At 40.9% G+C, this 15,292-nt stretch overlaps 2 protein-coding genes across 3 annotated transcripts; both read right to left on the minus strand.

Annotated features, from left to right (window-relative positions):
• Window positions 1–87: 87 nt before the first annotated feature.
• LOC124298567 (facilitated trehalose transporter Tret1-like) lies at window positions 88–8,143 on the minus strand. 2 transcript variants are annotated; one of them, XM_046750755.1, is made up of 6 exons: window positions 7,991–8,143; window positions 6,284–6,545; window positions 5,749–5,909; window positions 3,286–3,561; window positions 2,967–3,214; window positions 88–2,228 (listed from the first exon to the last, which is right to left on the minus strand). In XM_046750755.1, the coding sequence occupies exons 2-6, from the start codon at window positions 6,343–6,345 to the stop codon at window positions 1,830–1,832; spliced, it is 1,146 nt and encodes a 381-aa protein (XP_046606711.1). In that variant the 5' UTR covers window positions 6,346–6,545; window positions 7,991–8,143; the 3' UTR covers window positions 88–1,829. The 2 variants fall into 2 exon arrangements, with proteins under 2 accessions (XP_046606711.1, XP_046606701.1); XM_046750745.1 differs by lacking the exon at window positions 7,991–8,143 and adding an exon at window positions 7,286–7,440.
• A 1,706-nt stretch (window positions 8,144–9,849) lies between these two features.
• Window positions 9,850–13,832, minus strand: LOC124301768 (uncharacterized). The gene is made up of 3 exons (XM_046757212.1): window positions 13,680–13,832; window positions 12,043–12,235; window positions 9,850–11,340 (listed from the first exon to the last, which is right to left on the minus strand). Exons 1-3 carry the CDS (start codon window positions 13,686–13,688, stop codon window positions 10,646–10,648), a joined length of 897 nt encoding a protein of 298 aa, XP_046613168.1. The 5' UTR covers window positions 13,689–13,832; the 3' UTR covers window positions 9,850–10,645.
• Between the last annotated feature and the right edge of the window lie 1,460 nt (window positions 13,833–15,292).

Genomic DNA, 15,292 nt, shown 5'->3' on the forward strand with positions numbered 1-15,292 from the left:
TAATGAGCAAATATACAGGTAACACTTGATCTTATGCTCTCTTTGTTCTTAAGTAAAGTCTGGTATTGAATAAAAAAACATAGTACGCCAAGTATGGTGATTATCATTACCAATTTTTGGTTTACTATTATCAGTAATTTACACTGTACATATGTCTATACAAACACGTTAATTGAGTTCAAATTTATATGCCGCATACAGTGTACACGCACACGTACTTATATCTATATATCTCGTATATATATATATTATATTGGTTATTTCGCGAAAGTGCGACATGCGTAAAATCCTTTTTGCGATCGGCATTTCTTTCGGGTCCTACGATTTATTCGTATAAGGAAAAACACTTTAATCACAGAAAGTTGCAACTGTCAATACACAGTCGGACGTATACCTCATTACCAAGAAAAAACCGGTACTTGGGCGAGTTTCTTGAAACGATCATTTTGCGTGTAACAAAGTTCTTTCACCAATAATCAATGATAAGTTGTTTGAACTTTTTGCCAGAATACATTGACCCGGAATTTTGGAAAAAAAAAATAACTTTGCCAGAGGGAAGATTTTTGATTTTTTTTTTTCTCAATCACATAAGCCAGTATTTTGTTCCGTTTGACACCTAAGAGTCCGCCCTCGGCATAATCAAATCATCTTATACCATAACGAGTTGAAACGGTGCCTCCAATTTTTACATAAAACGTTTCTCATTTGTAACTGAAAATGCAATGTCATTCTTGCGTCAAAATGTGATGGCAAGGCGATGCCTAATAGTTTCATTTAAAAATAAACAATACGATGTATTTAAAAAGAAAATTATGTTTTTTCAGACACATAAAGTCGGCACGTGCGTGAGAATTTTCATGATCTTAAATGTAATTGCACTTCGAAGCGTTTCCGTTTTTAATATACAATTAAATATAATATTTATGACGAAGTCTGAGTAGTCAATAATGTTGACATATACTAATGATAAAGTTATGACAAAAGGTTTGTGTCATTCTTTTGCCAGTAGTATGTTCCATAAATCCATTAAAATCGGTAAATCAGTTTATAAATATTCATGGGGTACTTATACCATATCGTATTCACTTAATTGTCAGAGTCATACAAGCTTTTACAAATGAAAAAAAAAGACATTTCATTCTTTACTTTTTCCTCGATATAAAATGATCGATTCGGGATTATTACTCATGTACAAGAGCCAGTGAAGGTGGACAAAAATCGAAATTATCGCTGACCGAAATTACAGCGTGAAATTTCTATTCGGTTTAAATCCTTGATCCGAGTGCATTAAAGGACCTGGTGGTAAGGTGATTGTTTCAGGTTTTCCTTCTATTAGAATACGAAGGGAAAAACGGATGAAAAAACACAGTGAAAACCATCCGTTAATTAGATCAAGAACGGATCAATGCTTTGTCATTACAACAACAAATGCAATGAGAGACAGAATTCAGGTCCGAAAGTAGAAGAAATGAAGCTTCCGCAGTTGCTTTAGTAACAAATCAAGCCACAACCCCAATTCAGAGTAATCTTGGGTCTAAGTTATAGGTCACTTGCATCCCTGTAAAGAAGAAGAGTCCGTGGTAATAGAGTCTGAGTTAAAAAATGAGAAGGACCACGAGGACCAACAGTGTGACATTGGATAGCACGGGACCCCATCAACATGATAAAAGAAGGACCCGGGTTTCCTTGCTCGAAACGAGAATCTTGAATTTTTCGCTGTTCTTCAGGGGATGAGCGATAAGCGCCCCTTTCGTCCGTCGAACTCATCCCATTCCATTCCCTCTTATCATATCCCGTGACTCCATGATGACCTCGCGATCGTTACTAGATCACAGCGTAGTTTGGTCGTTAGCGACGGTGTCGTTTTTCGTTTCCATCTTCCTGATCCTGTGCAATTTCATCTGAATTTCCTCCCTGGTCTTGCCCTTTGTTTCGGGTATGATAGCCGCGATGAAAATAGTACCGGTTAAGCATATCAATGCGAACATGCCGAATGACAGCGGCAAGCCAATGACGAGTTTCATGTTGATGAAAATCTTTGTCACCGCGAAGGCCAGCGACCAATTCAACATCGCTGCCGCGGAACCGATTGTGCCCACGACGTTTGTCGGCGACACTTCGTTCACCATGATCCAAGGCACTGGTCCAAATCCGATGGCGAACATGATTACGTAGATCGTTAAGAATATCAGAGGCGCCCATGGGATGCCGGTCGATTGTACTCCAGACTGTCCGGAAAGGAGGTAAAATGTGGTGAATGGATTTCGATAATAAATGCTCTACTTATCATCTGGGAGTGCGAGTAATGAGTTATGCAAATATCGCGTTGGTGCGCGTATTTGATTAAAGCCACTGGTTAGGATTTAATCGGAACACTGAGCACGCGTGCAAGTTCGATAAAATGATTTTACTGATCCAGCAAGCATTCGAAACTATTTTCAAGGTCTTGTGTACATCAAATGAATTTTATCACGACTAAATCTTATGTGTATCAAATTATTTCAACGTCCCATTTTCGTCAAGTTTAAAATATTTCCAGCGAAACCTCAGCACTGGTTGTTAGAGCGGCTTAAAGTCAAATTATATACTACTTCCAGACGGAATGAATTTCATCCGCCCAATTGTTATTTTGTCATGCGAGATTCGCATCAGTTGGTTTATACACAGGAATTCTTTTGACAAACCAAAAGGCATAGACCGTATATTATTCATAAACGTACAACTTGACGATAAGCGAATTATACTTTATTAGTATTTTTATTTTTTTTTTTTCAACGTCTGGCTACTAGCTTATTACTACGATACTCGTAAAAAAAAACTTGCAATTCAAGTACGAAGTGGGACATAAAGAGATGAAATAATCGTCTATTCGTCGAAGTTTGTGACAGTTCTGTAATTCTTATGCATCCTTTCCACAGCTCCACTCTCACTCTCCGATCGTTGATTAAAGTCATAACAGAACTCACCTGAAAATAGAAATGCAGGGCGACGGCAATAAGACAAAGACCCATGACGCTGGAACTGGTCATGAGAAGAATTCTTCGGCCGGCTTTGTCGATCAGCAGCATGGATACGCAGGTTGCGAAGACCTGGGCGACACCCATGATGCCCGTGCAAGCCGTTGGGCTAAGTGCCGACCCTTCGGCCTTGAAAAGTTCCTCGGCGTAAAAGATTACGGCATTTATTCCAGACAGTTGTTGGAGAATCATAAGTCCTGGGAGAGAAAATTGGAAGTCGTCAGAGCATAAAAGCTCACAGCGTGATTGAATAACCCCAAGGACTCACCGAAGGATATCAGCACGGCCCTTTTGTGATTCTTCAACTCGGTAAAGCTAGCCTTATGCATCCTCTGAGATTTTCTATTGCTCTCGAGCTGCGCAAGCTCCTGCTGAAAGGGGTAACTTTTTCCCCTAAGTCGCTCCATGGCTCTCTCCGCGTCGTCTCGACGGTCTTGGCCGATCAACCACACCGGCGTTTCCGGCATGAAGAGAAAAACCAGCAGCAGAGCTGCCGGTGTAAGGGCTGAGGTGACGGCGATCCATTTCAAATTTTTTATCAAACCTAACGGATGAAAGCATATTTTACGATTAGATCAGGAGTCGAGTTATTTTGAACGTGGCGCGATACTCGCTGGTTTCTTCGATCGGCTTGAAACATGAAAAAGAGTAGCTGAAATTTATTTTGGCATTATATGGCTGCAGACAGGATTTAATACCATCGGTATGACCGACCATGATTCACATTCGATAACGATCAATAAATTGAATGGATGTGTTTATATCGGCCAATAACTTTTATATTACGCAACGGGATTCATTAAGGAGTATCCATCTGTCTTGTATACCCTTTTTCTATCAATTAAACATTTATTCGAAAATACGTGTAAACTGAGTCGTAAATTATGAGAGATAACCAACAATTGGACATTTATTGAAAATTTTAACAGTAAAATGGCTGCGATAAGTGTTTAATTATAGACACATTATACATGGATTGTCGTAAATTTTTTACTTTTTATTTTCTCTCGTAGCCCAAGTAACAATCTATCCTTCATCTCCGTATCATTCTTCCGCGTCTAGCGCGAATTTCGTAACGCGGATAAGGTCATAAATTATTCTACCATAAAACCCCACGTGTCGCCGTAAAGCATTTGAAATTAAAATGATAACGTAATTAACATTTTCATTGACCAATTTTTCTTATATAAAGCGGTACTTGTTCCGAGTTAGATGAATAAAAATATCAGCGAGGAAAATAAATAACTGTGAAATCACGTAAAACTTTCCGAATGATACTTCTAATACGAAAAAAAAACACCTCGACTGATGAATGGAAAAAAATTCATTGCATAATTATACGGGATCTAGCACGGTTAATTAACTCTGAAGCGCTACAATCACCGGTGGTTGGTGCAATTAGATTGTAACTCATTTGATATGGATTGAATAAAAAAAACAATTGTTAAAAAAAAGTGCTGACTCGTTGTTTTTCCGCGGTCCAATATACGGCAAATCCATCAACCTGCACGCCTTTGTTCACTGCTGACCTCTTTTGTCCCCCTCCATGTAAATTGAATTTTTATCGCCACCTATTCACGGAAAGGCTTGAAATTTCATCAGAGAACCCGGATGTTTTCAATAAACTCGAATCCTAATATTTGATGACTTGAGTGATACCCTCGGGTACCGAACCATCGGTCGACCCTTCTTTTTTGGCTCGAGCCCGACATAACTTGAGAAAAAGAGGGGATAACAAAGACGAGATAACGCAAATAGTTTGACCAACTTTTTCAATTTAACCTTTACCGATTCAAAGTCGCAATCATCGTATTTTGCCTGAAAAAAAGATGCTCGGATTCATCATCAGGCGTATTTGAGACCCCTCAGTTTAATCTCAGCTTTTTTGGCCAGGCAGTACAAAAAACAGCTGCAATTAAAATATATTCTCTGCACTTAAGCTCTGTCGAGTTGTTTCTTTTTTTTTATTTTTTATTTTTTTTTTTACTTTGATCTTGACCACCAGTTACATCCACGCTCTGAACACTAAAGAATAATACCACAAAAAAAAAAATTTTGAGGTTACGCAAGATGCCTTGAACGGAAGATTTTAATTGTCTCACGCATTGCTTTCGCGCAATAACACATCATAATTTGAAGTAATAGACAATTAATTAAAAGAGAGAAAGGAAACAAGGGAGAGAATAATTGAAAAAGACGGATTTCAGTGAAATATAGATGTACAATTCAGAAGCTGAACGCAAACATGTAGCTTTGTAATTTTTTCCTACTTTTAAACAAATTCACCTCATTAGGATAATCGTAACAAGTTTCGAGTTCTTGAAGGAAAAAATCGCAATTGTCGAAATGAATTGGATTTCTTAAAATACAAATTACGTTAGTTGCCTGAACGCGTCACAACCTGCAAATAAAACCAGTCGAAACTTATTTTTCGGTACAATTTCTAGACGCACGTCATGTCTAGACACTTGTTGATTTTCTGGTATAACACTTGAGTAAAGTGTAAAAATGTTTGCCGAACCAAGATAGGTGAAAATTTTTCAAATTTCAGCTAAGAGTGTAACTTATACAGATAAATTATAAATCAGCAACTCAAATGTATAAATAACCTTAGCAGCGCTACAAGGATTAACTTCAACCACTTGTACTTCCAGTTGTAAGGTTTACGCATTCCATGCAAATTCTACACCATCAACGGTGCCATAAATTCCGTATAGAAGTAACTTTTTACCTGTCAAATATCCCAGCGAAATGCCAATCGTGATCTGGAGCTGGAACAACGCACCAAGAGTACCTCGAATGGCTGGCTCCGCAATTTCGGACACGTACAACGGAACCACGACTGTCGTTGCCCCGATTGCAGCTCCAGCAAAAAATCGAGCCACGAACAACCTGTTTCACCGTGAATATCAAAAAAATTACATTACTGATTCGCAAAGTAATTACTGTAAGACGCGTTATTTCCAATTCAACGCAACGCCGCCAGAACCCTGTGATTACTTGGTCCACCCTGTTTGGAGTTCCGCTTAACTTAACTGCTTAGTATAAACGAACGAAAAATATTACGACAACGGTGCAGTTCTCCTTGGACTAGGTGCCCAGACCTCAGTAGCCTAGAAGAGTGTTAAAATGAGCTTCAGACGATGAGAAATATCACAGGATTCGATCAGATATTGGTATTGTGCACTACATCGTGAGCAAGGTGGTCACATTAGTCAGTTCGAAAGGTAAACGGCCAAGATCTGAAATGGATTTTAATCAATTACCATAAAGGGCTTGGTGCAAATCCTATGATGAACCAGCAAATCAAATAAGGAACGCCAATCATCAGTATGGCCTTTTTTCGTCCTACTTTATCGGCTATCCATCCAGCGGGAATGGCACCCACGAGAGCTCCCAGCGGGAGCAAGGATCCGACCCATGACTGTTCGTCCTCGACCAAGGTTAGTGTATCCTTTTGATTGTAGAGTGGGAGAGCTGGGGATGACCAGCCGAGATAATTACCAGCAGTCACCGCGGCCAGGGTAGCTACGATCAAGCGTATTCATTCATTTATCATCGTGATCAATTGGTCTTGGTCATTTTTAGTTCCAGAAGTTTGAATGTGATGATAATAAGCCGTTCAACACAGCCGAAATTTGATCCAGCAACATGATTGAGAATTATTCAGAAGTGTCCTTATGCTCCTCATTGTCACGGAGAAGACGAGTTACGTAATGGCAAAGTTTGATGACGAATAATGAACACTTTTTGACGAACGTTGTCTATTTGTATGAATACATGAATTGGGACATCGTTTGACATCTGTATCCCTGTATTTAGCACTTGTGTTTTCACAGAATTTTTGGTTCATAATCATTAAATCCAATTGCCAGAATTTATGTGCCACTTTGGATGGTTATGGACCGTTGTATTCCCGGTATCGCGGTATTGAAACAAATAAAATAATTTACTTCTTGCCGTCCGTAGGTAGATTCGACTATTAGTGCGATGCAAATTTCGTCGAGGAGAAGGAGAAGGTGATGTAATTTCTGATTAAATTTGCGCTGCGCAGTCTTCTGAGAAATCAGTAGAGCCTCTGCTTGTCCGATTTATATGACGACGAAATTAGCAATTTGATGACAGAGTAAAATAAAATGCCCTCAAATACTCGTGGGAATCTTTATTACCTTTTTCGGTCTTCGAAAATCCTCGAATTTGAGGATAATCAACGTGCGATGAATTTTAAACGTGACAGATACTTCCGACACAATATCGCGATGACTTACCTGAGAGCGTCGCAAGGTACTGTATCAACTTTTCAGCCGTCGGTGACGGGGTTGAGTGATTTTCCGGATCAAACGAAGACATTTTTAACTCACGAACGCTCACGAACACAAAAAGTATGCGACTCAAAATATTAACATACCGTATGACCGGTTTCGCCTAAGACGATTGAGAGATACGTGAAAAAAAAAACAAACAAGATAAGCAGAAATCAGGAAGTAATTCTGCCATAGACTCGTTTAAATCATCTCAAGATAAAATTGTTGCGGTTGAAATGCAGCGTTCACGAAGGGCTTGTTACGGCTAAGAAGCCGCCGTACATTTCGTACACTCTTATATACGGGGTTACCTCTTATCTTAGCTTATCAATTTTGAGGTCACGGCCTCGTTCTTTTCTCTCATTCTCCCTGATACGCGTATAATTGCAATGATATACACATGCTTAAGATCTATCACCGGAAGATCATCATCCAATTGGCCACACCGACTGCAGCTTCATTGTCTTCGGCAAGAGCTTCTAACAGTGCGCGCACAAGATTTTTGTCATAAATCGTCGAATTAGATCCAATTGCCGGGGCGTATAGGTGCGATTTCGTAATTCCGTCAAGGGCGGGGAGGTCATACGTTGTTTCAGTTTACTGTCATTCTATTTGATACGAAAATATGAAATGGAGAACTTGAAGCCTGTATATCAGAATCATAATTACCATTGCGAAATGAAAATCTGCGATTGTGCGACGGCGTGTAATTCTTCTCCAAAATTTTCTCGATATCTCCGATAACGTCCACTTTTCCGCTACGGCTACAACGCAAGCGGAGGTATTACCGTTGTATAAATAGACCCCGGGCATGCTACTCGTATGAACCTACCGCGTGTAGTATCGCGAAGTCCGCGATTCAAACGGAACGATGATTCTATCCAATTGTCCTCGACGTCACGTCAATTTCCTATTAACCCTGATCAACCTGGTTCACAGAGTGGATAGCTAGACTATTTATACTGCAATCAAATTTCAGACTCGACTGAAATCTTCTTATCTCCTTCGTAATTTCGCCTTTCTCTCTGAGCACCGACGATTCCAATTCTTTCAAATACTCAATTATTCGCAAGTAAAAATGTTCACTAACTCGTGTCGACGGTGCAGTGGAAATGGCAAGTTTCAAGCCGTATTGCAAGTACGTGCGACCTTTGCCCCATTTATTATTGAATGCAAGAGGTGGGGACACGTTACGGAAATCTCTGGAATCCAATACCTAACATCCAACTTTACGCTCTGTCGTTGCAGCATGAGAACGCCAGCGATCACGGTTGAATGCCAATATCATGGAATTTTTCTTCTAGCGAATATATACTGATAATAAATCTCTATACCTATATCCAATTCGCATTCCCATCTTGCCGAGATTCATTTCAGAGTACGGTAATGGTTGTACACGGCGTGCATCGCGTTCACGTTGATGAGCTGTCAAGTGTATCAACCGACGCTCTTAAAATCCGGGCTGAACTACACCTACCTGTACAACAATTTTCGGGGGAAAATTCTGACTGGGGAGCAAAGCTCATCCGGATTAAAACGAATCAAATCATTCTGGCCAATTAAACGAGTGAGTGAGAGAATGGAGGCCGACTGATTCATTTAACAGGTGGTCTCTCGGGATTACCAAACTCTGTATGTATAGCAGTTAAATGGTGTATAACGACGTCCCATAATGAAAATTATCCGTAAGTGAGTCAATTATCCGCGTACATATGAATGGGTAAGATATTTGTACGTCTGCAGAAAATTCATTCTCCACGCTCATGGTTCATTCGACTGACAATGCTGACTAACTGAATTTCTTCCGTATTTGAACACTACGCTGGGAAAAAGCAAAGTATAGAGTGAGAAACAGATGTGTTTTTCAAATATTCAGAAGACGATCGGCATAAATTAAACTATCGTCGGAGAATTATGTTGTGCGGCAATATATTCCGAAAATTCAATAATATTGCGGGTTTATGTATAAATGTTTGATATATACAGAGTGTGTATTTATACATCCACCCCATATGCTGGGAAAATAAGAAAATATTGTCGGTACGGTTAACTCAGTTGGTGAAAGATAAATTGAATAATAAAAGTTAAAATAGCTAAATAAAAATATTTCTTTGAATACCAATAAAGTAACTCGACCCCTGTAGCAGTAAGTGTCCGTTTATAGGCGTAGATAACATTTCTCTTAAATTTTTACGATCACTTACGCAGCGCCATCACCGACCTTTCAAACAAAAAAATTAATGTAATAACGAAAAAGAAAATCAAACAAGTACACGATTTAACTTAACGCGTGCACGTTATAATTTGAAAACTAACGTTTTCTCAGATTCGTAAAAATAAAAAACAAACTTTAATTACATCGTACATGTAGGTGATGAGAAAATGCTGTAGTCTGCTTTTGTAGGAAATAATAATTTATTCTGCACACATTTTTCAAGGAATATAAGTCAAACATGTCCCTCGGATTCCGAGACGGTGGGACATGTTCAAAAAGTATTCAATAAATCAAGACCCAACACCTTGTGCCAAGAGCTTTCAGATTAATATCCGAATTAGAGTGAAGGAAAAGGAGGTGACGATCATTGGAGCGATTTTATAATTGTGGGAAAAAGCAAGAGACGAGCTTTGTGGGGATAAACGAGGGATGAATCATTCGCAGGCTTAACGACCGGCTGCATTACCTATGCATTATTTCCCCCGTCGAAAATAGTCGAATAATTTTTATATACTTATTACCAACATGTGTAACGCGTACAGAAGGCACCCACTCAACGCGGCTACTTTACGGCGAATTCGCCGTAAAAGCAACGTTCAATAATTCAAACCCGTTTCCAGCAAGTCGCTAATTTCCACTAGCCGGATCAGTCTTTTATTAAAAAAATTCGAAAGAAAACGGCTAAAGGTCACTGGTCTAAGGTTCCCACGTTTACGTGATGACGTAGCTTGCAGGGCGGTCGCACCCAAGGACTGAAGATTCTTACAATTCGACGTATCAATCGTTGTTGAATTTCCGCAGCAATATAAATATGCGTTCGTGATATGTACCGCGTTTTTTGCTAATCAGGTTTAAAATTCTTCAAATATCCCTACAAATTTTAATGTCGGCTACAATTGCTCGCAGCATCTCTGACGTCAACGTTGCATACAAGACACGAGGCACCGTTCGGGAATCAGAAATATTCAATGGCACGATAAAAAATGGTTTTCAAACAGGACCCCACTGCGGTCCAGAGTTCAAATGATAAAAAGTGATCGGACGCGAAAGGGTATTATTTTAACGATGTAACGTATTACCCTGCGAGCAAGGCCGAATCCAACCGCGAATCATTTAGCCTCGGGCAAATTTGTGGCGGCGACTCTGAACCCGTTGTGATCCGCGATGTAGTGGACCTGCTGAAGAAGTCCGTTCGCATCGATGTAGCTGTAGGCGCCTCGGGTTGTTCCGTCCAAGGATCTGGACTCGGTTTTGGCGCTGGTATCGCCGGCATAGGTGTAATCGTACTGACCGAGCGAGTCCTGGATGTGACGTAGCGAACTGTGCATCAGCCTGTAGGGAACGACCGGAAAGACGTAGTGCGGAACGCCGGGTAACGCGGCGAACCCTTGGACGCGATGAGCGTCCTGCAGAAGCGGTTGGTTCGACGGGACGACTTCCGGTTTTTCACCGAGCGCTGGAATGCCTTTGGAAATTTGCTCCGCCTGCGTTTTCGAAAGTACGAAACCGTTTTCGTTCAGATCCGGTCTCTCCGCGTCTAACTTGTTGTCCGGATCTTGCGCCGCCGGGTTCAGATAGTCCAGGAATGCCGGGGGAGCGACGCTTCCGCTCTGCTGATCGGCCCTCCGCAACTCCTCGAGATGCGACTGTTTCGCCGCTGCCACTTCCGGCGTGTCCTCCACTGGCCTCAGTTCCTCTTTCGCCTGTTGCGGAAGGTTGCTGGCCTGCACTCGGAACCCGTTCTGAGCATCCGCTGTGTAGGCGACAGTCTGCAGGATACCGTTCGCGTCTATGTAGGAGTAGCCTAAATTGGATCAACTGGGTAATTAACTGTGCTTATGGTGGATAATGGTGGAGGATTCAAAGTCAAGGTTGGGCTTCTGCTCGGACGTCGGTGCGAGGATTTATCCGGTGCACGCTGTTCGTGAATAAACGTGGCGGAATCAGGCGCCGAAAAGTGAAACTGACGTCGATTATTGGTTCGAATATGAGTGAAATATATCCTCTGTTTATTAGATACCAAAAAATTAAATTTTGATGTATCAGGGCTCGTTTAGCTTGTCAATGAATTTTCAATCTTTGACAATACCATAATTCGTTCGAGTTTTCTTGAGTTTCAAAATCTTTTTCTATTTTAAAGTGATAAGAAGGAAGTAGAATTCGGCATTCTATTCTACCTTACAATCAGACCTTTACTAATTTGAACTTTCTACATTTGGAAATTCTACAAAACAGATTTCCGCGTCTCTGAAACTTTGACGTCGCGGCCTTTCTAATTTCCGATATTCCCACGCGTTCACCCTCCGCACCCTGTCAAAACGACCTGACGGTGTTATCAAAAGTCTAAACCGTGACTTTGTAACGGGGGCGAATCCGTTCGAATGTAAAAGGTAGCCGGGTGTTTTGAGGATTGCGGAAGTACGCGGCCCCCTTTTCAATTTATATGGATATGTGCTGCTAGGAAGTCTGAGGCCTGCGCGCTGCATCTTGAATTAGATCTTCTTACCTCCCTGAGTCGTTCCGCCTAGACGAGTTTCCACCTTGGAATGATGAGGCCCCGCGTAAGCGTAGTGATAGCTGCCCAAACCGTCGCGAGTCTCATATTGTCCCAAGGATCCCACAGGCGCGATTGGACTCAGCCAAACTGCTGTCAGCGGGGTGCCGGCGCAGCAGCCGATCAGGACGAGCAGGATAGTAACCTAGTAATGAGAATAATTGTCGCTTATTTTTTAGGCTCTTGAAAGGAAGGTTGATCGCATCTCGCTACCACCTTATACAAATTGAAAAAAACTAGCTCCAGGACCACTGAACTCTGGTTCGTCCGATCCTTAAATAGAGCAGATACTGTACGTTAATGCACTGTTTTTCGAATGCCAGGTAATTCTCGTGATCCCAAGAACATATTTTATTCGTAAGTCAATTCTCTGTAAAGAAATCGTCCGAAACGAATTTTTCCCTCATCTTCTCAGCACATAATAAAGAATTTTCATGCAAAAATATCTTACGCGTGTTACGATGAATTAATCTTTACGCTTTATTTTAATTATATGATTGAAAATTACATACGATTTTTTGACACAGTGTATTGAGAAAACAAATTAACCCTGGCGTATGAAAGTTGGACAAACGACAAGATTGTGGCATGAGAGAAATACAACAATCATATGATTCTTATACATTTTTTCATAATTAATCCGATTAGGACGTTTAAACTTTTTTTTTTTGCCACCATCTGTAAAATTGCGCCCAAATGATTTCCGAGTTCATTTAATTGATGTGATAATATTTTTATTTCAATGATATTTTACTGGTTTTTACGCCTGACTCATGTTATGATAAAGTTTGTTTTTCAAACGCTGTGAATTTGTTTATCACCGTATGTTACATTAAAATCAATTATACAGTTAGAAGCATCAACGCTTCTTTTTTTGTCGATGTATGAGCTAGGAGATAATCAAATATTAAATTGAAACCGTTTTAACGAATCGTGCAATTGCTCGAAGCGACAAAACAACGTTGAGTAATTCATGTGTGAATGCGAATTATAAACTGACACAACGTTAAAATAATCTAATTGACTCCGTATTGACAATTCTACTCGGAAAGTGGGATTACATAAGTTTACGCTAAGTTTGACCCGCCGGGATAGATAAGTGCGCACTTAAGCGTTGTAGTATGAGTAACGACGAAGTGAAACTGTAAACCGGTGAAGAAACTCACGTAATGCGTTAACCTCGCGAACTTGAGATTACGTGTGCAAGGCATCTCCTCATTGATCTATTGACGTATTTGTGCACGCGAATGCAAAAAAAATGTCGCGCGGTGACAAATCTGCACTCTCGGTAAATGAACTACATCTGAATTGATATGTTTTCATTCTGGTGATTGAAACTGTGATTACGACACCGTGTGAATTCAAAAAAGAAAAAGAAAATAAATAAGAATGATAACAGACCTGAGAGACAATGGGGGCCGTAATTTGATGCGCTCCTATATTCGTTGATTATATTTCATCGAGAGCAGTTATTCTTAGAACGGTAGTGCTTATAAATAATTCAAACAATCAAAGTAAAGAGGATGATTGGTCCCATTTCGCAAAGGGCTATTTACGGATGAATGGGTTGCGTAGCGTTTATTACTCACAGCTATCATGGCGCTATGCGTAGCAGAATCTCCACGTATCGTAATACTCGGTACGCACTCTTGCCGGATGAAAATCTGCTCGGTATATTACGCGTTGTAAACTTGAACCAGGATCCAGGCAAAGAAGATGCGTGTCCAGATGCAAGTGCATCTTCTTATATAGGATCCGTACTTCTCCCTCTCCTTGGCGCTCTTCTCCCGGCCCTCTTTCGCCTCCCACTAGCATCGCCGGGGCCCTATGAGGCCCTCAGCCCCGGTACCGCGACCACAAATCACCCCGAGATCGATTCCTCGCTCGATAAATCAATGTTTATTAGCCTCGTAGCGATTTCAACGCCGCCGCAACAGCGCTCGACGACGATTTTTTGATTTTCGAAAACTATCTAGTCTCTTATTCTCCGCCGTCGCGAACTGCTTTGTTTGTCATTGTTCTATTTCAGCTCTCTAGATCGTAGCAAAGTTTCTTTGTTATGTTTAATTGCCCGCTTCGCGTCGAAATTAGCGAGACAACGGCGTGGCTTAAACTTCACCGATGCATTGCAGACTCGGCGCTATAATATAACCCGATGCAGAGGAGAACAATGAGGCCTGCTGGGAAACGGTATTTCGCATGCCGATGCAAATATTCTATTAAGAAACATCATCCGAGTTATGTGATTCACGTTGTTCACACCTTGATTTTGTCTGGAATTTTCGCAGGCAATGCATAGATCGCAACCATTTTTTTCTTCAATCAGCCAAGAATAAGGTATCAAATCCTTAAAAGTCTCGCACGCGGTTAAGATAAAATTTACAATTCTGTAAATGTTGACAGATATACTCGAACCAAAGTCATGCATTTTCTCAACGAGCCGTTATTAATAGTGGAAAATGGGGAATGACGAGAAAAGAGGAAGCGTGCAACCAGCATTGGCACCGTACTTACGTATAAGGTAGATGCCAACGTTTTCCGCTGGCATTACAGTTCCCACCTCAGCAAGAACCAGAATCTACAGAATCTGCCATGGGCCAATGAATTGAGAAAAAGAAAACAGTCAAGATGATCCCACGGCTGGTCAGGTGAGAGGGATTTTGAACCTCGTAATGGATCCAAAGCGCAAGAAGTCAAGTCTATTTTCTAACTACTTAATTTCAGTGAGAGGAATTTCCTCACGTAATAGAATAGCGACAACACGTTGGCTAACCACAGTTCATATGCGGTAAAAAGCTCGATGAGCGGCACCGTCAATTCCTCCGATTCACGGAACGAAGCCGCAAAGTCGTTCTCGAAGAATCAAATCTTTGAGCGATACTGCCGAGCGGAATACGTACCTGTATTTTTCATCTCGGAGCCGTGCACCGAATGTGCTCGTAATTACACGGTGGATGAAACGGCACAAGGCGCGGTGTTGACAAGGAGGCTCTAATAACGTCATTAGATTATACTTAGGAGAATGGCTTTCTATAATCGATTGTACAAGCAACGGTGGCCGCGTATCAATGGGTGCTCATAATTGCAGTCGACGCACCGTTACAACTTCTCCCATATTGTATATATATACCTATGTATATACATCACTTTTGGTATACTCTCGGACTTCCATTTTTCTTATTCACCGTTTTTGTCCTGTTGT

Source organism: Neodiprion virginianus, chromosome 1 (assembly GCF_021901495.1).
Source record: "Neodiprion virginianus isolate iyNeoVirg1 chromosome 1, iyNeoVirg1.1, whole genome shotgun sequence".
Lineage (NCBI taxonomy): Eukaryota > Metazoa > Arthropoda > Insecta > Hymenoptera > Diprionidae > Neodiprion > Neodiprion virginianus.

What these genes read in the sequence shown, in the direction of transcription:
- LOC124298567 (XM_046750745.1), bottom strand. Translation starts at nt 7,367, where the DNA reads ATGTCTTCGTTTGATCCGGAAAATCACTCAACCCCGTCACCGACGGCT. An exon ending in TTTGCACCAAGCCCTTTATG is followed by an intron (nt 5,910 to 6,283) that starts GTAATTGATTAA and finishes ACGGTGAAACAG; the next exon opens with GTTGTTCGTGGCTCGATTTT. An exon ending in GGCCGTGCTGATATCCTTCG is followed by an intron (nt 3,215 to 3,285) that starts GTGAGTCCTTGG and finishes TTTCTCTCCCAG; the next exon opens with GACTTATGATTCTCCAACAA.
- LOC124301768 (XM_046757212.1), bottom strand. An exon ending in AGGCGGAACGACTCAGGGAG is followed by an intron (nt 11,341 to 12,042) that starts GTAAGAAGATCT and finishes GATCCAATTTAG; the next exon opens with GCTACTCCTACATAGACGCG.